The 26,194-nt window shown below is 48.5% G+C and overlaps 1 protein-coding gene across 2 annotated transcripts in view; it reads right to left on the bottom strand.

Moving 5' to 3' along the window:
• Positions 1-26,139, bottom strand: part of TTLL11 (tubulin tyrosine ligase like 11) — a 64,744-nt gene extending 38,605 nt beyond the window's left edge. For both annotated transcript variants that reach the window (XM_069747385.1, XM_069747384.1), the window contains exons 1-3: positions 24,272-26,139; positions 21,042-21,141; positions 17,158-17,291 (exon numbers count right to left, since the gene is read on the bottom strand). In XM_069747385.1, coding sequence (XP_069603486.1) covers positions 17,158-17,291; positions 21,042-21,141; positions 24,272-26,128 — 2,091 coding nt within the window. In that variant the 5' untranslated portion in view covers positions 26,129-26,139. The remainder of the gene's footprint in view (positions 1-17,157; positions 17,292-21,041; positions 21,142-24,271) is intronic.
• Positions 26,140-26,194: the final 55 nt, after the last annotated feature.

Here is a 26,194-nt window from a genome sequence, read left to right as displayed (position 1 = left end):
TATCAAAGAAATTTTACCACTATCATGAAGTACAATATGTCACGAGAAAACAGTGTCAGAATCACCAGGATCCGTTGAAGCGTTCCAGAGTTATAACCTCATAAAGGGACAGTGGTCAGAATTGTAAAAATTAGCCTGGTCATTGACGTGCAAACCACCCTTGGGGGTAAAGGGGTTAAGGCCACGGATCAATTATTATCACTAATAATGTAAATAAACCAGAGGTTAAAATCACAAACACAAACATAAAAACAAATGCTAAAACCAAAAGATCCCGAACCATACAGGGGTTAAGGACGCCCAGGGCTGGAAGGGTCATATATTTAAATACAAAAGGAGGCAGAGGATGACACCTTGGCACACACAAATAAGGAATAAATAATAAGGAGTACAAACGGTACCAGGGATTCCCAGCCAGTCTCCCATGCTGGTCCCTGCCTAGCCTAAAGCTGCTTAGCATTCTGACGAGGGCAGGCACATTCTGCTTAGTGTGGCCGTTAAGTACTCATAAGTAGGGAGCAAAGCTCAGAGCCTCATTCAGACCCGCTGGTGACATAGTACCAAGTCTAACTATCCACCTAGTTTCCTTTTGTGCTAGAAGTTTTTTATTGTCCCCACCCCGAATACCCAAGTGCAAGGCATCAATACCCCTCACCTTTAATAGATTTGCATTGCACTTATGGTGCCGCAAAAAATGTTGTGGAATGGGTTTCAGGTCTGACGTGTCGGTCACTGTCTTGGCAGCACCAATGTCCCGGACATGCTCACGGACACGGACTCTCAGCTCCCGTGTGGTAAGACCTATGTAAATCATGGGACACGGGCATGTCGCATAGTAGATTATATTGGTTGTGCCGCATGAGATCCGTTCCCTGATGTCAAATTCTCTCGTTCCATCAGTAGAAGTGAAACTGGAGCATCGCAGGACATTGGTGCAGGCAAGACAGTGCCCGCAGGGGAAACACCCCAAAGTGGGGCCCCTCGAACCAAATGGGTTACTCGGACTGGGGACATAGTGGCTACGCACCAGCAGGTCATTCAAATTTTTGCATCTCCTAGAGGTCATCTGAGGGTATGGGCCAAGGGAGGCCGCCAGAGAGGGCTCAGCCCCAAGAACTGACCAGTGCTTGGCAAGGATGGAGCGCATCCCATTCCACTCATGATTGTACGTAGAAATAAAGCGAATGGTGCCAGCCCCATCCCTGCCAATCTGCCGGTCACGTGGATGCAGTAGAGTCTCACGTGGGGTCTTTCTGGCGCGATCATAACCATGTTTTATGGATCGCCGGCTATACCCTCGAGCCAAAAATCGGTCCCTGAGATCAGAGGCCTGTGCCTCAAATTTTGACTCAGAGGAACAGATTCGCCGCATCCTCAGGAATTGTCCGATCGGGGCGGCCCTAACCGTGGACGGATCATGTGCCGATGAGGCATGCAACAGTGCATTACCAGAGGTCGACTTCCTGAAGACATCCGCCTGGATACGACGATGGTTGTCGATCTCAAGATGGACGTCCAGAAAGTCGACCGCGACCTCACTGTAAACATGCGTAAGTTTAATATTAAGAGTGTTGTTATTCACAGCACCCATAAAGTCCTGGAGCTGCTGGACAGTCCCATCCCACAAAAAAAGAATATCATCAATGAAGCGATACCAGCACAGCACATGGGAGGCGGCCGGTGGGCCCTCGTCGCCAAAAAGGAATCTCTCCCAATAACCAAGGAAGAGATTAGCATACGAAGGCGCACAGGCCGCGCCCATGGCTGTGCCGCGCTTCTGTAAATAAAAAATGTCTTTAAAGACGAAAAAATTATGTGTGAGAACAAAGTCCAGCAGCTCAAGTACCAATCCACGTAAAGGGCCGCCCAGATCGGAAGTCCCGAGGAAGAAGCGAACCGCCTCCAACCCACAAAAGTGTTCTATACAAGTATACAACCCTTCAACGTCAGCAGTGACGAGAAGGGTTGCTTTGTCCACAAGGATGCCGTCAACCCGCGCTAGGACATCCGTGGTGTCACGAATATAAGAAGGTAATGTCTGGACTAGGGGCTTCAGATAGAAATCAATAAATTGACACACACGGTCACATAAACCCCCAATCCCAGACACAATCGGACGTCCCGGGGGGTCGAGGGCATCCTTGTGGACTTTGGGCAACAAATAAAAGGTAGGAGTTCTGGGGGATCTGACCATCAAACTATCGAAGACCTTTTTGGGGATAATACCCCCCCCTCAAAAGCTCCAAATAGAACCTGCTCTAACTCCCGCAGGTATATCAACATCGGATTGGAGGACAACCTAATGTAGGTATCAGAGTTCCGGAGCTGGCGTGAGTATATAGTATACAGGAATATATCATACAGTGCAGGGTATACAGCACCTCGTCCATGTGACTATATAGCATATAGGAGTATATCATACAGTGCAGAGCATACAGCACCTCGTCCATGTGAGCATATAGGGGTATATCATACAGTGCAGGGTATACAGCACCTCGTTCATGTGAGTATATAGTATATAGAGGTATATCATACAGTGCAGGGTATACAGCACCTCGTTCATGTGAGTATATAGTATATAGGGGTATATCATACAGTGCAGGGTATACAGCACCTCGTTCATGTGAGTATATAGTATATAGGGGTATATCATACAGTGCAGGGTATACAGCACCTCGTTCATGTGAGTATATAGTATATAGGAGTATATCATACAGTGCGGAGTATACAGCACCTCGTCCATGTGAGTATCTAGTATATAGGAGTATATCATACAGTGCAGGGTATACAGCACCTCGTTCATGTGAGTATATAGTATATAGGAGTATATCATACAGTGCGGAGTATACAGCACCTCGTCCATGTGAATATATAGTATACAGGAATATATCATACAGTGCAGGGTATACAGCACCTCGTTCATGTGAGTATATAGTATATAGGGGTATATCATACAGTGCAGGGTATACAGCACCTCGTCCATGTGAGTATATAGGAGTATATCATACAGTGCAGGGTATACAGCACCTCGTCCATGTGAGTATATAGTATACAGGAGTATATCATACAGAGCAGGGTATACAGAATCTCGTCCATGTGAGTATATAGTATACAGGAGTATATCATACAGTGCAGGGTATACAGCACCTTGTCCATGTGAGTATATAGTATACAGGGTTATATCATACAGTGCAGGGTATACAGCACATCGTTCATGTGAGTATATAGTATATAGGGGTATATCATACAGTGCAGGGTATACAGCATCTCGTCCATGTGAGTATATAGTATATAGGGGTATATCATACAGTGCAGGGTATACAGCACCTCGTTCATGTGAGTATATAGGGGTATATCATACAGTGCAGGGTATACAGCACCTCGTTCATGTGAGTATATAGTAAATAGGAGTATATCATACAGTGCGGAGTATACAGCACCTCATCCATGTGTATTCCAAAGACATACTGATAGGGATTCTAGATTGTGAGCCCCATCGGGGACAGTGATGATAATGTGTGCAAAACTGTAAAGCGCTGCGGAATATGTTAGCGCTATATAAAAATAAAGATTATTATTATTATTATTATTATATAGTATACAGGAATATATCATATAGTGCAGGGTATACAGCACCTCGTTCATGTGAGTATATAGTATATAGGGGTATATCATACAGTGCAGGGTATACAGCACCTCGTTCATGTGAGTATATAGTATATAGGGGTATATCATACAGTGCGGAGTATACAGCACCTCATCCATGTGAGTATATAGTATACAGGAATATATCATACAGTGCAGGGTATACAGCACCTCGTTCATGTGAGTATATAGTATATAGGGGTATATCATACAGTGCAGGGTATACAGCACCTCGTCCATGTGAGTATATAGTATATAGGGGTATATCATACAGTGCGGAGTATACAGCACCTCATCCATGTGAGTATATAGTATACAGGAATATATCATACAGTGCAGGGTATACAGCACCTCTTCATGTGAGTATATAGTATATAGGGGTATATCATACAGTGCGGGGTATACAGCACCTCGTCTATGTGAGTATATAGTATATAGGAGTATATCATACAGTGCAGGGTATACAGCACCTCATCCATGTGAGTATATAGTATATAGGAGTATATCATACAGTGCGGAGTATACAGCACCTCATCCATGTGAGTATATAGTATACAGGAATATATCATACAGTGCAGGGTATACAGCAGCTCATCCATGTGAGTATATAGTATACAGGAATATATCATACAGTGCAGGGTATACAGCACCTCACCCATGTGAGTATATAGTATACAGGAATATATCATACAGTGCGGGGTATACAGCACCTCGTCTACAGTTATATGAAAAAAGTTTAGGCATCCCTATTAATCTTAAGCTTAATGTTTTATAAAAATTGGTTTTTTTTTGCAACAGCTATTTCAGTTTCATATATCTAATAACTGTTGGACACAGTAATGTTTCTGCCTTGAAATGAGGTTTCTTGTACCAACATAAAATGTGCAATCTGCATTCAAACAAGATTTGACAGGTGCATAAGTATGGGCACCCTTATTTAATAGTTCTGTTCCTTTAGTTCTGTAAACCACACCCCTGAAAGCCATACGGTACCAGAACTAGGCCTCAAGTCAGCCTGTATAAAAATCGACAGGAGAGGGCTGCCAGCTCTGATACCCGCCTTATGGAAATTATGGCCACTAAAAATACGACTTTCCAGGAAAGGACAGTCAAGGAAATATCTTGAAGAGGCTCAAAAGGAGACCAAATTAAGGTCCCAAGCTTCCAAAGGAGTTTTATAAGGTGGGACCTTATGAGCGACTCCCTGAAAAAAAGTCCTGACCTGACGGCTAGTAGCAATCCTAAGCTGAAAAAGGACCGATAAGGCTGAAATCTGCCTTTTAAGAGTACTTGGAGCAAGCCCTGAATCCAGGCTCGCTTGGAGGAAGGCTAGAATATTTGGGACGGAGAAACGCAAAGGAGGCAGCCCGCGCTCTCTACACCAAGAGAGAAAAACTTTCCAAGTGTGATGATAAATTCTGGCCGAAACGGGTTTGCGTGCGCTGATCATGGTATCTGCTACCTCTTGGGAGAACCCTGCCTGAGTTAAAACCCAAGATTCAACGGCCAGGCCGTCAAACGTAGGACCCCTGAGTTCTGATGGTAGATTGGCCCTTGAGATAGAAGATCCGTCCGATCGGGGAGCCGCCATGGAACCCCGGTGAGAAGCTGTACTAGGTTCGCATACCAGGTCCGATGCGGCCAATCCGGGGCGATCAGAATAGCAGGCGCTCCTTCCGACTTGATCTTCTTGATAACCCTCGGGAGTAATGCCAGAGGAGGGAACAGATAAGAGAGATGGAACTGGTTCCAAGTTAGTACTAGCGCATCCACGGCGAATGCCTGTGGGTCTCGGTACCGGGTGACAAACCTGGGTACCTTAAAAAATATCAAAGGGCCGACAGCACATTAGACATGTGGATGCACGTCCTAGCTCCACTGGTCCCCCATGGAAAGTGTACATACCAGGTAAACAATGAAGGACAGCATCCAATCCAGGTGAAATGTTCAAAAAAAGGATTTCTTCATTTGCCAAAGTGCAACGTTTCAACCACAAGGGTCTTTTTCAAGCATGGTTGAAACGTTGCACTTTGGCAAATAAAGAAATCCTTTTTTTGAACATTTCACCTGGATTGGATGCTGTCCTTTATTGTTTACCCAAACCTGGGTACCTTGGCATTCCACTTGGACGCCATTAGATCCACATCCGGGGTCCCCAATAGATGGCCTATCTGCTGAAATACTTTGGGATGGAGAGACCATTCCCCGGACGCTAGACCCTGACGGCTCAAAAAATCTGCCACCCAGTTTTCTGCGCCCGGAATGGGAACTACAGAAATCACAGAGTGATTTCTCTCGGCCCAGAACAGTATTTGTTTTACCTCCTGCATGGCTGCCTTGCTGCTGGTGCCCCTTGATGATTTATGTATGCCACGGCTGTGGCGTTCTCCGATTGAATTCGGACAGGGCGACCCGCCAGAAGATGATGAAAATGCTGCAAGGCTAGTCGAATCGCCCGAATTTCTAAGAGATTGATGGGGAAATCTGATTCCAGAGGAGACCAGCGCCCTTGAGCTGTGTGGTGAAAAAACACAGCTCCCCAACCCAGGAGACTGGCGTCTGTTGTGACCACCAGCCAATTGGTTGGGGGAAAGGGCTTTCCCCGAGTAGGGATGAGCTGTTTAGCCACCATGAGAGAGCCTGTCTGACCAGGGGAGACAACCGAAATCTGCGGTTGAGGGAGAGAGGATTCCTGTTCCATACTGCTAGGATCGCCTGTTGGAGAGGTCGAAGATGAAGCTGCGCGAATGGTACTGCTTCTATAGAAACCACCATTCTTCCTAACACACTCATGCAAGACCGAATCGAATGAGGATATGGTCGCTGAAGGTTCCTCACTTCCCGCCGAAGGGCTAGGACCTTGTCCTGGGGAAGGATTGATAGGGCTCGAGAGGTATCGAAAATCATGCCTAAAAAAAGAAGAGATCCTCCGAGAAGGTTGTAGGGATGACTTTCTTAAATTTACTAGCCAACCCAAACGAGCAAAGCAAGGGTGTCCAGAGTAATGCAGACATTCTCCCTGCAAGCTTGAAAGGTCGGCCCCTTGATCAGGAGATCGTCCAGATATGGCAAGACTACTATGCCTCGGGAGTGCAGAATGGACACCACAGTTGACATGACCTTCGTGAACACCCTGGGGGCGGAAGCCCGCCCGAAAGGTAAAGCCGTGAACTGAAAATGTAGGTTGTTTAAAGCAAACCTGAGAAACCTTTGATGAGGAGGAAAAATGGGAATATGTAGGTAGGCATCCTGAATGTCTATTGAGGCCAAGAACTCTCCCTTTTCCATTGAAGCAATCACTGACCGAAGAGATTCCATCCGAAAGTGATGAACGTGGACAAACCTGTTTAAGAGTTTCAGATCTAGGATAGGTCTTACTGTTCCATCCTTTTTGGGTACTACAAAAAGATTGGAATAAAACCCTTGAAACCTTTCTTCCCTTGGAACAGGAGAAATGACTCAGCTGCGATGAAGGGACTCTATGGATTTGAACAGGTCTTGTCGGTGTGACTCGGACCTGGGAAGACGGGATGGGAAGAACCGGGGGAGGCTGACAGACCAGCTCTATCTTGTAACCTGAAGATATGAGCTCTCCCACCCACCGGTTGTGGATTACCTGAAGCCAGACCTGGCGAAACAGAAGAAGATGTCCGCCTACTCTGTTGGAGGCGCTCAGAGGAGGTCTCCAGTCACTTGGCCGAAAACCTCTGAGTCCTAGACCCTCTGGATCTAGTTGACTGGGAACGCAATCTCCCCCCCCCTGGTTGGCCGTATAGGAGACCCGAGTGTCTCGATCCTGATTGGGTCGACCCTGTGCAGCGGAGCCCGATGCTGGAGCATCTAGCATTACCAAAGGGTCTGAAACGGGCCTGGAATTGGTGACAAAAAGGTTGTCTAACCCTCTGCTGTGGAAGAAACTTGCTCTTCCCTCCTGTGGAGTCAGAAATCAGCTGATCCAGTTTCTCTCCGAATAAGCGACCCCCCTGATACGGAAGGGTTGTGAGCGATTTTTTAGAGGTAGAGTCTGCCCGCCATGTTCTTAACCAGAGAGCTCTTCTAATGGCGATAGCGTTAGCCGCAGCCGAAGAGGCGCAGTCTGCAGCATCTAAGGACGCATTGATCAGATAGCTACCAGCAAGAGCTATCGGAGATGACATTTCCACCAACTCTGCTAGCAAATCACCTTCTTGAAGAGCCTTTGTTAAAGACTCTGACCAAGATATCATAGCCTTAGCAACCCAGGTTGCCGCAAAAGAAGGATAAAGTGCCGAACTTGAAGCCTCAAAAACGGAACGATCTAAGCTCTCTATAAGACGATCCGTAGGATCCTTAATTGATGAGCCATTAGGGAGAGAAAGCAATGTGTTAGAGGCTAAACGGGACACCGGAGGATCTATAGAAGGATTTTCTGCCCATTTCCTACATAGCTCAGTAGCAAAGGGGTACCTAACCTTCAAGGCTTTTTGCCCTGAGAAACGTTTGTCCGGGTGCTCCTGATTACGCCGAATCAAGTCCTCAAACTCAAGGTGAGAGGAAAAAACCCTATGAGCCCGTTTGACCCGTTTAAATGAGATCTTATGATCTGAGGATGAGGCGAGCTCGTCCTCTATCCCCAGGGACTGATTGACAGCCTCAATCAGGCTATCTACAGACTCCTGAAACCCAGAATTCTCAAAATTAAGGGACTCCTCTGACTCACAGTCTGTCTCAACTTCCCCGCTCTCTGCTGGGGAAGGAGAACGCAATACAGAGCTCCGGGATGCCGAAGCACCTGACGGCCCGGGCGACGCTGTGCGAATCCGCTTTCCACGCGTTTTTCTAGTGCGGGCACGGCCCCTGCAGGCCGAAGGTTCCTGAGACCCTGAGGCCCTCTGAGACAGAAGGACTGCTGGCCCTGACTGCCGGGGTCTGAAGGGATTTGATTGCTTCAGTTAGGGACGCCATGGATTGCGACAAGGACGTGGCCCATTCCGGCGGAGCTGCCCCAGCATCTGTTTGAGGAGCAGGAGCCGGAGAGATTGCTGGAGAGCTGGCAGGGGGTGGGGGGGGGGCTCCTGGGCGTGTTCAGAGTCGCAGGCCTCGCAGAGTCGATTGCTCTGGGCGTGCGGGAATGCAGCGCAACAAGCCACACAAACGGTACATAAGACCGTGTGAGTTTTAACCCTTCTAGACATAGTGATCTGTAAAAAGCTATACCCAGGGCCTGAGGCTGGGAACCAAATAATGCTTCTGCCAGCTGGAGGGCGAAGCACTTACCCCAGTCCTGTGTCCCCACGAATACCGCGATGCGATGTGGAGCCAGAAAGAGCTCACCTTTATCCCCAGCAAGCCTCAGGAAGCGGGACCGCCATCATGCGGTGCGGCCTGTAGTAGGCCAGAAGCCGGGGCCTCAATTTCTCCATCGAGCCAAAAGGAAACCGAAACCGGATGCACCGGAGGGGGCGGGGCCTCACGGCGCGGTCTGCTGGGAGGAAGCCCGGGTCAGAACAACCCGGAAGTGTTTGCTGGAGGCCAGGCCGGAGCCTGCAGCCTCTGGAAGGCCGCGGCGTCGGCAATACCTGCCGCAGCGCCGGAGAAACCGCCCGAGGGACCATGTAAATCAGCATCTTTTAAAGATGCCTTGCGCCTTGTAAGGAGCCCCCCCCCCCTTTTTTTCCACTCCCCCCATACTGCCGGCTGAGTACCCCCGGCGTAAATCCAGCAGGGGGAGGCAAACGACGGTGCAGGCACCCTAGTTCCGTTATCTGCCAGGATAAGGAGAGGGACCGTCTATCACCCCATCTATCACCGCAGCAGAGCAGAGGTGTAGAAATAGGGGGGACACACGGACATCACAGGGCACCTGTACAGCCCAGGGTCTAAATACCTCAGGGTGGTCAGGGCCAAGTCCGGTAAGGGATCCCACGTTGCGGGAAAGGATATGTAGAGAAACTCGCACGTGCTTGCCTGTTGTTGGTTTGGGGAGATCGGACCCTCAAAAGGGTCCGTCTCCCCCTCAATCCATAGGAAGTGATGAAGAACCATGGTCCAAAAGATCCGGGACCCAGAGGTGTGCCTCCTTGAGACACTAAGCATGAACTGGAGTCGTCAGTAGCCAGTGTCAGGGTGTATACGACGAAGGAGGAGCTAACTTTTTTTTTCAAGTTTACTTAGTGTCAGCCTCCTGGCGGCAGAATAGAAAGAGCCACAGATACACCAGACACTGCTTTCTTATACCCGTGCCATAATTAGCAATAACTCTAATAATAATTTATCTCAGTGACCAGTGTTCTGTGGAAAGCGTGAACCAAACCACTAGCAAGGGAGCAGGGGCAACCACAGCCAATATACAGATATAGAAACCAGAAAAGGACACCAGAGAAGAAGTAGATATAAAATGCCTTTATTAAGTATAGACGGCAAAACATATAAATAAGATTATATAAAAGTGACAATGTGCGCACAACAGGACAAAAAAAATTAATGTAAAAATATATATTAATTTTATACACATAAAAAAATATAAAAACAAGGAAGATGGAAAGGACTGACCCAAATGAGTCCTTTTATTTTAAGGTCGGTGTAACCCTCAGCAACATATAATAGAGAGACCTTTTAAATATAGAGTTAATGGTGGCTAAAAAAATTTAAAAAAATAAAAAAAGGGAAAGACTTGGGCATGAATTCTATTCTGAAAGTGATATGTGCAAAAAAAGCGTGTAACCAAATTGTAACGTGGCAATACACAATCAATGCCACTCCATAGAAGCAAAATGATTTTTAGAATATATACTAGTATATTATAGGATTATAAAAAAGTGCTGCGTGCAAAACCAACATGTAAAGGGATAAAAATCACATCTGTAAGACTCTGTAAGGTGCTTTTAAAAAAATATGAAAACCATTAAATGAACTAAAATAAATGTGAATATATACTAGTACATTGCGGAGTTATATATATATATATGTAAGGTGCTACGTGTAAAACCCACACTAAGGGGAAGAGGATCACACCTCATAAGGCTCTATAAGGTGCTTATATAAGGGAAATGTGCAAAACCGCTAAATGAACTAGATGCACTTGATGATAGTGTGCACAAAGATGATCAGTCCAGCCACAGTCCGCACACCGGTGTCAGTACAAATTCACTGAAACACCAAGTGTGGCTGTAGACAATAATCCCACAACAAAAGCCCACTATATAATGTGAAAAATAAACTAAGGAGGAACACACAATACCTCTGATTAATTAGGTAGGGTCAGCCAAGTCCTTGTGTAGCGCACCCCGACGCGCGTTTCGGATTTAACTCCTTCGTCCTGGCGGCAGAAGCATACACCCACAGTCCTGTGTCCCCCAATGAGGCGAAGGAGAAATGGAAGAACACAGGTACAGTTCTTTTTAAGGCCAGAAGTGGCAGGCCAAGAAAAACATCAGAAAGGCAGAGAAGAAGAGTGGTGAGATCAGTCAAGGACAATCATCAGACCACCTCCAGAGAGCTGCAGCATCAACTTGCTGCAGATGGTGTCACTGTGCATCGGTCAAGTATACAACGCACTTTGCACAAGTGGAAGCTGTATGGGAGAGTGATGCGAAAGAAGCCATTTCTGCAAGCACGCCACAAACAGAGTCGGCTGAGGTATGCAAAAGCACATTTGGAGAAGCCAATTTCTTTTTGGAAGAAGGTCCTGTGGACTGATGAAACCAAGATTGAGCTGTTTGGTCATACAAAAAGGCATTATGCATGGCGGCCAAAAAACACATCATTCCAAGAAAAACACTTGCTACCCACAGTAAAATTTGGTGGAGGTTCCATCATGCTTTGGGGCTGTGTGGCCAATGCCGGCACCGGGAATCTTGTTAAAGTTGAGGGACGCATGGATTCCTCTCAGTATCAGCAGATTCTTGACAATAATGTTCACGAATCAGTGACAAAGTTGAAGTTACGCAGGGGATGGATCTTTCGGCAAGACAATGATCCAAAACACCGCTCCAAATCTACTCAGGCATTCATGCAGAGGAACAATTGCACTGTTCTGGAATGGCCATCCCAGTCCCCAGACCTGAATATCATTGAACATCTGTGGGATCATTTGAAGAGGGCTGTCCATGCTCGGCGACCATCAAACTTAACTGAACTGGAATTGTTTTGTAAAGAGGAATGGTCAAAAATACCATCATCCAGGATCCAGGAACTCATTAAAAGCTACAGGAAGCGACTAGAGGCTGTTATTTTTGCAAAAGGAGGATCTACTAAATATTAATGTCACTTTTCTGGTGGGGTGCCCATACTTATGCACCTGTCAAATTTTGTTTGAATGCAGATTGCACATTTTCTGTTAGTACAATAAAACTCATTTCAAGGCAGAAACATTACTGTGTCCAACAGTTATTAGATATATGAAACTGAAATAGCTGTTGCAAAAAAAAAACAATTTTTATAAAACATTAAGCGTAAAATTAATAGGGGTGCCCAAACTTTTTCATATAACTGTATGTGAGTATCTAGTATACAGGAATATATCATACAGTGCGGGGTATACAGCACCTCATCTATGTGAGTATATAGGAGTATATCATACAGTGCAGGGTGTACAGCACCTCATCCGTGTGAGTATATAGTACACAGGAATATATTATACAGTGCAGGGTATACAGCACCTTGGCCATGTGAGTATATAATATACAGGAATATATCATACAGAGCAAGGTATACAGCACCTCGACCATGTGAGTATATAGTATACAGGAATATATCATACAGTGCGGGGTATACAGCACCTCATCCATGTGAGTATATAGTATACAGGAGTATATCATACAGTGCAGGGTATACAGCACCTCGTCTATGTGAGTATATAGTATACAGGAGTATACCATACAGTGCAGGGTATACAGCACCGCATCCATGCGAGTATATAGTATACAGGAATATATCATACAGTGCGGGGTATCCAGCACCTCATCCATGTGAGTATGTGAGTATATAGTATACAGGAGTATATCATACAGTGCAGGGTATACAGCACCTCGTCTATGTGAGTATATAGTATACAGGAGTATATCATACAGTGCAGGGTATACAGCACCTCGTCCATGTGAGTATATAGTATACAGGAATATATCATACAGTGCAGGGTGTACAGCACCTCGTCAATGTGAGTATATAGTATACAGGAATATATCATACAGTGCAGGGTATACAGCACTTCACCCATGTGAGTATATAGGAGTATATCATACAGTGCAGGGTATACAGCACCTCACCCATAGGAGTATATCATACAGTGCGGGGTATACAGCACCTCGTCCATGTGAGTATATAGTATACAGGAATATATCATACAGTGCGGGGTATACAGCACCTCGTCTATGTGAGTATATAGTATACAGGAGTATATCATACAGTGCAGGGTATTCAGCACCTCGTCCATGTGAGTATATAGTACACAGGAATATATCATACAGTGCGGGGTATACAGCACCTCACCCATGTGAGTATATAGGAGTATATCATACAGTGCAGGGTATACAGCACCTCACCCATAGGAGTATATCATACAGTGCGGGGTATACAGCACCTCGTCCATGTGAGTATATAGTGTATACCGGACAGTGTACAGTGGGGGAAAAAAAAAGTATTTAGTCAGCCACCAATTGTGCAAGTTCTCCCACTTGAAAAGATGGGAGAGGCCTGTAATTGACATTATAGGTAGACCACAACTACGAGAGCCAAAATGAGAAAACAAATCCAGAAAATCACGTTGTCTGATTTGGCAAGATTTATTTTGCAAATTCTGATGGAAAATAAGTATTTGGCCATTAACAAAAGTTCATCTCAATATTTTGTTATATATCCTTTGTTGGCAATGACGGAGGTCAAGCGTTTTCTGTAAGTCTTCACAAGGTTGGCACACACTGTTGGTGGTATGTTGGCCCATTCCTCCATGCAGATCTCCTAAAGAGCAGTGATGTTTTGGGCCTGTCACTGGGCCACACAGACTTTCAATCCCTCCAAAGGTTTTCTATGGGGTTGAGATCTTGAGATTGGCTAGGCCACTCCAGGACCTTCATATGCTTCTTACGAAGTCACTCCTTTGTTGCCCTGGCGGTGTGCTTGGGATCATTATCATGCTCAAAGACCCGTGCACGTTTCATCTTAAATGCCCTTGCTGATGGAAGGATGGAAGGAGGTTTGCACTCCAAATCTCACGATACATGGCCCCATTCATTCTTTCATGTACACACATCAGTCATTCTGGTCCCTTTGCATAGAAAAAGCCCCAAAGCATGATGTTGCCACCCCCATGCTTCACAGTAGGTATGGTGTTCTTTGGATCAACTCAGCATTGTCTCCTCCAAACACGACGAGTTTCTACCAAACAGTTCTACTTTGATTTCATCAGACCATATGACATTCTCCCAATCCTCTTCTGGATAATCCAAATGCTCTCTAGCAAACTTCAGACGGGCCCGGACACGTACTGGCTTAAGCAGGGGGACACGTCTGGCACTGCAGGATCTGAGTCCCTGGCGGCGTAGTGTGTTACTGATGGTAGCCTTTGTTAAGGTGGTCCCAGCTCTATGCAGGTCATTCACTAGGTCCCACCGTGTGGTTCTGGGATTTTTGCTCACCATTCTTGTAATCATTTTGAGCCCACAGGTGAGATCTTGCGTGGAGTCCCAGTTCGAGGGAGATTATCAGTGGTCTCGTATGTCTTCCATTTTCTTATTATTGCTCCCACAGTTGATTTCATCACACCAAGCTGCTTGACTATTGCAGATTCAGTCTTCTCAGCCTGGTGCAGGGCTACAGTTTTGTTTCTGGTGTCCTTCGACAGCTCTTTGGTCTTCTCCATAGTGGAGTTTGGAGTGTGACCGTTTGAAACACCGGATTACGTACCGGTAATGCTCTTTTATAGAGCCACGACAGCACCCACTTGAGAGAGGGGATCCGCCCCTTAGGAACAGGAAACCCTATGGAGAGAATAAAAGGGGCGGTCCCCCTCGCTTACACAGTTGGGTTACAGAGATTGAGAGGAACCGCCCACCAGTATTAGTAGGCAATCCAATATTATCGTTTATCTTTAGTTAACATAAGTATAGCTAACTACAAGAACCATTCACCCTTATCAGTGCATCTATGAAAGAATAATTATTAGGGAGGGAAGTGAAGGGGTGCTGTCGTGGCTCTATAAAAGAGCATTACCGTTACGTAATCCGGTGTTTTCTCCTCGCCACGACAGCACCCACTTGAGAGACTTACAGAGATAGTCATTTGGGAGGGATCACAGTGTTAAGAACTGACCTACCGAAGGACAAGTCAGATGAGGAAGACAAGTCCAATCTATAGTGAGTATAGAAAGTAGTAGGAGAAGACCAGGTTGCGGCCTTACATATCAGTTCTATTGGAACCTCCGCTCTCTCAGCCCAGGAAGAAGACATCGCCCGGGTAGAGTGTGCCTTTACAGTCTCAGGAGGATTCTCTCCTTTTGCCAGATAGGCAAAGCAAATCGCATCCCGAATCCACCGAGATAACGTGTTCTTCGTTACACCAGAACCTTTCTTGTGGCCCTGGAAGGAAATAAAAAGAGCCCTGCCCTTCCTCCAGAGACTAGTCCTATCTAGGTATGCTATTACAGCCCTTTTTACATCTAAAGTATGGTATCTTTCCTCTTCCTGATTTGTAGGGTTACTATAGAAGGAAGGAAGGAAGATTTCTTGGGATCTGTGAAGCATGGGGGTGGCAACATCATGCTTTGGGGCTTTTTCTATGCAAAGGGACCAGAATGACTGATGTGTGTACATGAAAGAATGAATGGGGCCATGTATCGTGAGATTTGGAGTGCAAACCTCCTTCCATCCTTCCATCAGCCACGGCTTCGGCGCAGGCGTACTTTGTCTGCCCTGTTGAGGGCAGAACAAAGTACTGCAGTGCACAGGTGCCGGAAAGGTCAGAGAGGCCCAGCGCCTGCGCACTGCAGTACTTTGTTCTGCCGTCAACAGGGCAGACAAAGTACGCCTGCGCCGTAGCCGTGGCTGAAGATCAGAAGAGGACGTCTTGGAATGAAGATGGGAGGCGCCGCAGCGGACCAGAGACACCCATCCGACCGGACCAGCAGTGGGACCGCCCCTGGGTGAGTATAATCTAACGTCTTTTTCTCCTCTTTCAGGTAACATCGGGGGCTTATCTACAGCATTACAGAATGCTGTAGATAAGCCCCTGATGCCGATGGGCTTACCTCACCCGCGATTTTCGGGGTGACTGGTTCCCTTTAATAGGGAGGGTACACACTCACCCCAGTGAAGCAGATGATCAAGGTACCGGCCGTAGAGGAGGAGATGCAGGCACAGGCTGAGATGAAGATCGGTCAGACCTCTTCTCCTTAGCGCTCTTTGTGGAGGATTTTCGTCCGCTGCCTATGCTGCTCCGAGGGAAATTAGCTGTGTCCTCTGAAGGCACCGCTGAGTCCTGAGGTGGCGTCGCCATGCTTGGACGCCGAGGAATCAGCGCGGGAGCGTTTTAATTCTGGGCGCCGCCATCTTCTTCCTGTTAAACCCGGAAGTCCTCACCACTTCCGGGTCGCGGCCATCTTGGATCTCGTGCGCACTGCCCGGCGTCATCTCTCCTCTGCTCCCACTCTGGACGCTTCCACATTGCCTCCAGGGGAGCGAAAAATGGCAGCTACACACCCGCGCATACCGCCAGCAGCGGCGCCGCGCTCCGGGGCATAATTACCTGCCGCAGGTTCGCTGATGTGTCCTCCTGCCCGTGATCCATGCGACCTCCTGCCCTGGCCTCACGGAGCCTGCCAGCGGAGGGGGGAAACTGATACCAGGACCCCCGACGCTGCTTCCAGCACTGGAGCCCCAGCGTCCTCACAGGTAAACTGCACAGGCGGCATCCAGGCTAGGTATCCTCTTCCATGAGTTCCCTTAGGAACAGGAAACCAACTGTGGGAGCGAGGGGGACCGCCCCTTTTATTCTCTCCATAGGGTTTCCTGTTCCTAAGGGGCGGATCCCCTCTCACAAGTGGGTGCTGTCGTGGCGAGGAGAAAATTGTGGATAGGTGTCTTTTATACTGATAAGCTCAAACAGGTGCCATTAATATAGGTAATGAGTGGAGGACAGAGGAGCCTCTTAAAGAAGAAGTTACAGGTCTGTGAGAGCCAGAAATCTTGCATACTTTTAGGTGACCAAATTCTTATTTTCCACCATAATTTGCAAAATAAATCTTGCCAAATCAGACAAGGTATATTTCTGGATTTGTTTTCTAATTTTGACTCTCATAGTTGTGGTCTACCCATGATGTCAATTACAGGCCTCTCCCATCATTTAAAGTGGGAGAACTTGCACAATTAGTGGCTGACTAAATACTTTTTCCCCCCCCGTATAATACATCTATACAGTGTCTATGCCCCTCCCCGGACTCTGTATACCTGTGATGATCACCTGTGCCCCCTTCTCCAGGTCAGTTTCCCCTTTCCGTAATTTGTTATGGGAGTGTATATTGAGCCTAGGAGCAGCACTCACCTCTGCGGTGAAGGTGTGATACTCCTCCGGGAGGATCCAAGACTGGGGGTAGTAGTCATACTCCTGAGGATACAGCTGCTGAAGGGTCCGCAGCGCACGACTCAGATTGATCTTGCGCACCATTTCAGCCATTCCTGCCAGGAAAGAGAGCAATAATCACACCACAGCGATGGAGATGAGCCCCCGACAGTGACCCATAATATGTGCGGACCAATCACAGGCCGCACTGCTTTCCCCCAATTGAAGATGTCCAGGGCACATTTATTGGGAGATGCAAAATTCATGTCTCAGGGTCCAGGGGAGGGGCACACGATTACAGATTAATGGCTGGGGTCCGGGGGAGGGGCATACAATTACAGATTAATGGCTGGGGGCTCAGGGCAGGGGAACACAATTACAGATTAATGGCTGGGGTCCGGAGGAGGGGCTTACTATTACAGATTAATGGCTGGGGTCCGGGAGAGGGGAACACAATTACAGATTAATGGCTGGGGTCCGGGGGGGATGGGCACACATTTGCAGATAAATGGCTGGGGTCCCGGGGGGGGAGAGAGGGGCACACAATTGCAGATTAATGGCTGAGGTCCAGGGGGGGGGATGGGCACACAATTACAGATTAATGGCTGGGGTCCGGGGGAGGGGGGGGGCACACAATTACAGATTAATGGCTGGGGTCCGGGGGAGAGGCACACAATTACAGATTAATGGCTGGGGGTCCGGGGGTAGGGGCACACAATTAAAGATTAATGGCTGGGGTCCGGGGGAGAGGCACACAAATACAGATTAATGGCTGGGGGTCCGGGGGTAGGGGCACACAATTACAGATTAATGGCTGGGGTCCGGGGGAGAGGCACACAATTACAGATTAATGGCTGGGGTCCGGGGGTGATGGGCACACAATCTATATATATAATTGTCTAAGGGTTTTTCCGTCTGTCTGTCTGTCTGTCCTGGAAATCCCAGCTCTCTGATTGGTCGAGGCCGCCAGGCCTCGACCAATCAGCAACGGGCACAGCGATGATGATGTCATAATGGTTGCCATGGCGACGATGATGTCATAAAGGTTGCCTCGACCAATCAGCGACGGGCACAGTCTGCCGCGAATTCTGGAATCATCATTGTCCATATACTACGGGGACATGCATATTCTAGAATACCCGATGCATTAGAATCGGGCCACAATCTAGTCTATATATATAATTGCCTAAGGGTTTTTCCGTCTGTCTGTCTTTCTGTCTGTCTGTCCTGGAAATCCCGGCTCTCTGATTGGTCAAGGCCGCCAGGCCTCGACCAATCAGAGACCGGCACAGCATCGACGTAGAAATCGCAGATTGGTCGCCGCCAGGCCTCGACCAATCAGCGACGGGCACAGCGACGATGATGTCATAAAGGACGTAGATATCCCGCGTCTCTGATTGGTCGAGGCCGCCAGGCCTCGACCAATCAGCAACGGGCACAGCGACGATGATGTCATAAAGGACGTAGACATCTCACGTTTCTGATTCAGCGACGGGCACAGTATCGACGTAGATGTCATAAATCGCAGCATGCAACAGTGTGACTTGCGAGAAATACGCACCGGTGTTCTATAGAAAAGCTGGCAATTCAGTGCGGTGTACAGTAAAATCACACTGACAGGTTTTATTAGAATAGATAGAATAAATGTCTACACATAGTATAGGGGTATATATGTATATATATATATATATATATATATATATATATATATATATATATATATATATATATATATATATATATATATATATATATATATATGTATGTCAGTGAGACACACATATCTATCTATATATATAATTGCCTAAGGGTTTTTCCGTCTGTCTGTCTGTCTGTCCTGGAAATCCCGGCTCTCTGATTGGTCGAGGCTGCCAGGCCTCGACCAATCAGAGACCGGCACAGCATCGACGTAGGAATCCGGCGTCTCTGATTGGTCGAGGCCGCCAGGCCTCGACCAATCAGCAACGGCCACAGCGACGATGTCATAAAGGACGTAGACATCTCACGTTTCTGATTCAGCGACGGGCACAGTATCGACGTAGATGTCATAATGGTTGCCATGACGACGATGATGTCATAAAGGTTGCCTCGACCAATCAGCGACGGGCACAGTCTGCCGCGAATTCTGGAATCATCATTGTCCATATACTACGGGGACATGCATATTCTAGAATACTTGATGCGTTAGAATCGGGCCACAATCTAGTCTATATATATAATTGCCTAAGGGTTTTTCCGTCTGTCTGTCTTTCTGTCTGTCTGTCCTGGAAATCCCGGCTCTCTGATTGGTCGAGGCCGCCAGGCCTCGACCAATCAGAGACCGGCACAGCATCGACGTAGAAATCCCGCGTCTCTGATTGGTCGAGGCCGCCAGGCCTCGACCAATCAGCAACGGGCACAGCGACGATGTCATAAAGGATGTAGAAATCCCGTGTCTGATTGGTCGAGGCCGCCAGGCCTCGACCAATCAGCAACGGGCACAACGACGATGATGTCATAAAGGACGTAGACATCTCACGTTTCTGATTCAGCGACGGGCACAGTATCGACGTAGATGTTATAATGGTTGCCATGGCGACGATGATGTCATAAAGGTTGCCTCGACCAATCAGCGACGGGCACAGTGTGCCGCGAATTCTGGAATCATCATTGTCCATATACCACGGGGACATGCATATTCTAGAATACCCGATGCGTTAGAATCGGGCCACAATCTAGTTACAGATAAATGGCTGGGGTCTGGGGCACACAATTACAGATTAATGGATGGGGTCCGGGGTAGGGGCACACAATTACAGATTAATGGCTGGGGTCCGGGGGGAATGGGCACACAATTACAGATAAATGGCTGGGGTCTGGGGGTAGGGGCCACAAATACAGATTAATGGATGGAGTCCGGGGTAGGGGCACACAATTACAGATTAATGGCTGGGGTCCGGGGGGAATGGGCACACAATTACAGATAAATGGCTGGGGTCTGGGGGTAGGGGCCACAAATACAGATTAATGGCTGGGGTCCGGGGGAGGGGCACACAATTACAGATTAATGGTTGGGGCCCAGGGAAGGGGCACACAATTACAGATTAATGGCTGGTGTCCGGGGAGAGGGGCACACAATTACAGATTAATGGCTGGGGGTCCAAGGGAGGGGCATACTATTACAGATTAATGGCTGGGGTTCAGGGGGGCAGAGGGGCACACAATTACAGATCAATGGTTGGGGTCTGGGGGCAGGGCCACACAATTACAGATTAATGGCTGGGGTCTGGGGGCAGGGCCACACAATTACAGATTAATGGCTGGGGTCCGGGGGGTAACATAGTAACATAGTAACATAGTTAGTAAGGCCGAAAAAAGACATTTGTCCATCCAGTTCAGCCTATATTCCATCATAATAAATACCCAGATCTACGTCCTTCTACAGAACCTAATAATTGTATGATACAATATTGTTCTGCTCCAGGAAGGGTAGGGTAGGGGCACACAACTACAGATTAATGGCTGGGGGTCTGTGGGCAGGGCCACACAACTACAGATTAATGGCTGGGGTCCGGGGGCAGGGGCACACAACTACAGATTAATTGCTGGGGGTCTGGGGGCAGGGCCACACAACTGCAGATTAATGGCTGGGGGTCCGGGGGCAGGGGCACACAACTACAGATTAATGGATGGGGTCCGGGGCCAGGGGCACACAACTACAGATTAATGGCTGGGGGTCCGGGGGCAGGGGCACACAATTACAGATTAATGGCTTGTGACAGAAGGTAGGTGGGACATTTGCATTGCGGATTATAAGGGGTCATCACACCTCCTGCTACTCATTACATATAGCTCCACCCCTTCAGGTAAGACTCCGCCCCTCCTACCTGGGAACTTGTTGACATGGCCAAAGCTGATATTCTCGGTTTCGTAGAAGGACGCTCCGTGCCAGTAAATGTCGCAGGGCAGGCGCCGGCCCAGGGGGAACTGCAAGGCAAAAACCCAGTGTGATACTACTACTCACAGCATCAACGGCTCCAGAAAAAAATCTGGCCAGCTACAGGCGTAATGCAAGCCACTATGTTTACTAAATCTCGGGCCCTGGTCTTCTCCCTTAAAGGGGTTGTGTCTACTCAGACATCCCTTTATCATCACCATATTCCACCCACGTACTCTGCTATGGTGAAGTTCCAGTGATGTCAGTGGCTGCTCTCGCTTTCTTTGGGTGTTAATTTCCTCAGAAGGGACTGAAGCGGACACTGATTGGCTGAAGGGATCACATGACATAATGATAGCGAGCAGGTGCTGACATCGCTGGAACAGCGCCAGCAGTGAGCGCAGGCTATTATTTACCATAGGGGAGATACAGTGATTGAAAAAAGGATGTCGGAACATTGGAAGATCCTTTTAAACCCTGCACAGGGATCTGGAATTACACAGGGACCCCTGGGTCGGGGCCACAGAGCCGGCTGCTGACTGGAGGAGTAAGATGGATGCAAACAGGGTCGGTGACAAGAGATCACATCAGAGAAAACCAGAAAACAAGAGGGTGGTCAAAACACAGGGCAAGGTCAGAGCACAGGATACACCAGGAACCAGGCCCAAGGCTTAGGCCAGGAAAACAGAACTTACTGACTAGCCAAGGAACTCAGAGGATCAGGAGCTTAAAAAGCCGACATCTCAGTGAGGGGGGACAAGAACCAACAAGAATTAACCCCATAGCACCCTGAGGTAATAGCACCAGAAGTCCCAGGAACAGAAAAGGACTGACACTAACACACGTCACCAAAGGAGAAACTAAGCGAAAAGGAATCGGGACAGATGTTACAATGTAATACTGGAATTGTGACAGCGGCTCTGGAGGTGACTGGAGGATAAGAAACAATATAACAGCAGAATAGTGACTGTGTACATACAGTTGCTTCTCACAAAATTAGAATATCATCAAAAAGTGAATTTATTTCAGCTCTTCAATACAAAAAGTGAAACACATATTATAGTGTCATTACAGACAGAGTGATCTATTTCAAGTGTTTATTTCTGTTAATGTTGATGATTATGGCTTACAGCCAATGAAAACCCAAAAATCATTATTGCAGTAAATTAGCATAATTAACAAAAACACCTGCAAAGGCTTCCTAAGGGTACCGTCACACTATACGATTTACCTACGATCACGACCAGCGATATGACCTGGCCGTGATCGTAGGTAAATCGTAGTGTGGTCGCTGGGGAGCTGTCACACAGACAGCTCTCCAGCGACCAACGATGCCGAGGTCCCCGGGTAACCAGGGTAAACATCGGGTTACTAAGCGCAGGACCGCGCTTAGTAACCCGATGTTTACCCTGGTTACCAGCGTAAAAAACAAACAAACAGCACATACTTACATTCTGGTGTCCGTCAGGTCCCTTGCCGTCTGCTTCCCGCACTGTGACTGCCGGCCGTAAAGTGAAAGTGAAAGCACAGCACAGCGGTGACGTCACCGCTGTGCTCTGCTTTCACTTTACGGCCGGCAGTCACTGAGTGCGGGAAGCAGACGGCAAGGGACCTGACGGACACCAGAATGTAAGTATGTGCTGTTTGTTTTTTTTTAGTTTTACGCTTGTAACCAGGGTAAACATCGGGTTACTAAGCGCGGCCCTGCGCTTAGTAACCCGATGTTTACCCTGGTTACAAGCGAACGCATCGCTAGATCGCATCGCTAGATCGCTAGATCGGTGTCACACACACCGATCTAGAGATGCCAGCGGGAGATCCAGCGACGAAAGAAAGTTCTAAACGATCTGCTACGACGTACGATTCTCAGCAGGATCCCTGATCGCTGCTGCGTGTCAGACACAGCGATATCGTAATGATATCGCTGGAACGTCACGAATCGTACCGTCGTAGCGAAATGGCAGTGTGTGACGGTACCCTAAGTGTCTAAAAATGTGTCCAGAAGGCAGTCACTGACACACTCCACAAGGAAAGTAAATTTTGTATTTCATTTGGAAATCAAGGTCCCAGAGTCTGGAGAAAGAGTGGAGAGGCCACAATCCAAGCTGCTGGAGGTCTAATGTGAAGTTTCCACAATCAGTGATGGTTTGGGGAGCCATGTCATCTGCTGGTGTAGGTCCACTGTGTTTTATCAAGACCAAAGTCAGCGCAGTCATCTACCAGGAAATTTTAGAGCACTTCATGCTTCCCTCTGCAGACAAGCTTTTTGGAGATGGAAATGTCATTCTCCAGCAGGACTTGGCACCTGTCCACACTGCCAAAAGTACCAATACCTGGTTTACAAATAACAGTATCACTGTGCTTGATTGGCAGCAAACTCACCTGACCTTAACCCCAATAGAGTATTGTCAAGAGGAAGATGAGAGACACCAGACCCAACAATGCAGACGAGCTGAAGGTTACTATCAAAGCAACCTGGGCTTCCATAACACCTCAGCAGTGCCACAGGCTGATCGCCTCCATGCCACACCGCACTGATGCAGTAATTGATGCCAAAGGAGCCCCGACCAAGTATTAAGTGCAATTACTGAACATACATTTCAGCCAACATTTTGAGTTTTAAAATAATTTTTCAAGCTGGTGATATAAAGTATTCTAATTTACTGAGATAATGACTTTTGGGTTTTCATTGGCTGTAAGCCATAATCATCAACATTAACAGAAATAAACACTTGAAATAGATCACTCTGCCTGTAATGACTCTCTATGAGTTTCACTTTTTAGTATTGAAGAACAGACATAAATTAACTTTTTGATGATATCCTAATTTAGAGAGAAGCACCTGTACATTACTTATTCTGCACTGATCCTGAGTTACATCCTGTATTACACTCCAGAGCTGCGCTCACTGTTCTGCTGGTGCAGTCTACATATCAGTGGCTGGTCCTTTGATACACTGATAACATTATAATAACCTCATGCTTGTGAGTAGGACAAGGATTGACATTGAACAGTCTTGGATTTTGGGGTGTCACAGTTAGGGGTCAGGTCTCAACGTCGACTGGTGAAGGGTCAATGGTACAGTCCCCCATAAGCCTCAGGACCCAACATGCAGTGATGGAGGATGATGTGGTGGTGACCGGCAGGACTGGGCCCCATTACTGTGTGAGGGTCACTCACTTCCTTCCACTTTAGCTGCTTGATGCTGATCCTCAGCGCCTCCAGAGATGTCTTGGCCTTGGAGCTGTCCACTGTGACCGGCCTCCTGCGTCCCCCTCTTTCCTCCTGAGCCCCATTACTCAGTGCTCTCTGCCCTCTGCACACTGACATCCCAAGATCAGAGGCTCGTGTGTGAGGAGAGGAGCTGCTACACCTGGTACCCAGCATATGGCGGCTTGCAGATGCTTTGTGCCTTCTATATAGAGACGATCTGTTGGGTCTGGTTGCTCCTGTACTGCGGATCACCCCACAGTCAGCCCCCAAATCACGGATAACCCCTCCATCAGCCCCCACAATGTGGATCCCACCACCATCAGCCCCCGCATCCCGGGTCACCCCGCCATTAGCACCTGTACCCTGGTTCACCCCACAGTCAGCCCCCGCACCGCGGATCACCCCACAGTCAGCCCCCAAATCACGGATAACCCCTCCATCAGCCCCCACAATGCGGATCACACCGCCGTCAGCCCCTGCAGCTCGGGCCACCCTGCCATTAACACTTGTACCCCGGTTCACCCCACCGTCAGTGCCCGCACCCCGGATCACACCACCATCAGCCCCTGTACCCAAGATCACCCTACAGTCAGTCTCCACACTGTGGCTCATCACACCAACATCAGACCCCACACCCCGGATTGCTGCACCATCAGCCCCCACACCCTGAATCTCCCCACAGTCAGCCCCCACACTCTGAATCTCCCCACCGTCAGCCCCCACACCCTGGATCACCACATCGTCAGCTCCCTCACCCCAGATAACCCCAATATCAGCCCCTGCACCCTGGATCACAGCATTGTCAGCTCCTGCACTCCGGGTCACCCAAATATCAGCCCCTGCACTCCAAGTTACCCCACCGTCAGCCCCTGCACTCTGTGTCACTCGAATATCAACCCCCGCACCACAGATCACCCCACTGTCAGCTCCTGCACCCTGTGTCACCCGACTATCAGCCCCTGCACCTTGAATCACCCCACCGTCAGCTCCTGCACCCTGTGTCACCCGACTATCAGCCCCTGCACCTTGAATCACCCCACCGTCAGCTCCTGCACCCTGTGTCACCCGACTATCAGCCCCTGCACCCCGAATCACCCCACCATCAGCTCCTGCACCCTGTGTCACCCGACTATCAGCCCCTGCACCACGGATCACCTGAATATCAGCCCCTGCACCCCGAATCATCGCACCGTCAGCTTCTGCACCCTGTGTCACCCGACTATCAGCCCCTGCACCCCGAATCACCCCACCGTCAGCCCCTGCACCCTGTGTCACCCGAATATCAGCCCCTGCACCTCGAATCACCCCACCGTCAGCTCCTGCACCCTGTGTCACCCGACTATCAGCCCCTGCACCCCGAATCACACCGTCAGCCCCTGCACCCTGTGTCACCCGAATATCAGCCCCTGCACCCCGAATCACCCCACCGTCAGCCCCTGCACCCTGTGTCACCCGAATATCAGCCCCTGCACCCTGTGTCACCCGAATATCAGCCCCTGCACCCCGAATCACCCCACCGTCAGCCCCTACACCCTGTGTCACCCGACTATCACCCCCTGCACCCCGGGTCACCCCAGTATCACCTCCCTGTGACCCCTCACATTCTGTCCCCTCACAGGTCTCCCCTCTGGCACACAGGGGGCGCACTGCTCCACACAATGACCCGGCCGTGCCTTCAGTTCCCCTGTCCTGTTTTCTCCCCTTCTTTCTCCCAGGGTGAGGGGCTCCTGTGTGCACCGCCCTCCCGGCGCCCTCTGCCCCCGCCCTGTGTGGCCCCCCGGGGCCCGCAAACTTCCCATCTCCGCAGCCGCCTGACACGCTCATCCCCGGCTGCCAATCACCTGAGGCCACGCCCCGCACGCCGGATTGTTTGGGTCTGGTTGACAGCGC

The sequence above is a fragment of the Ranitomeya imitator genome, chromosome 2 (assembly GCF_032444005.1).
Source record: "Ranitomeya imitator isolate aRanImi1 chromosome 2, aRanImi1.pri, whole genome shotgun sequence".
NCBI classification, from domain to species: domain Eukaryota; kingdom Metazoa; phylum Chordata; class Amphibia; order Anura; family Dendrobatidae; genus Ranitomeya; species Ranitomeya imitator.
Note: the sequence above shows the minus strand (reverse complement) of the source record. Positions and strands in the feature narration are given on the sequence as shown.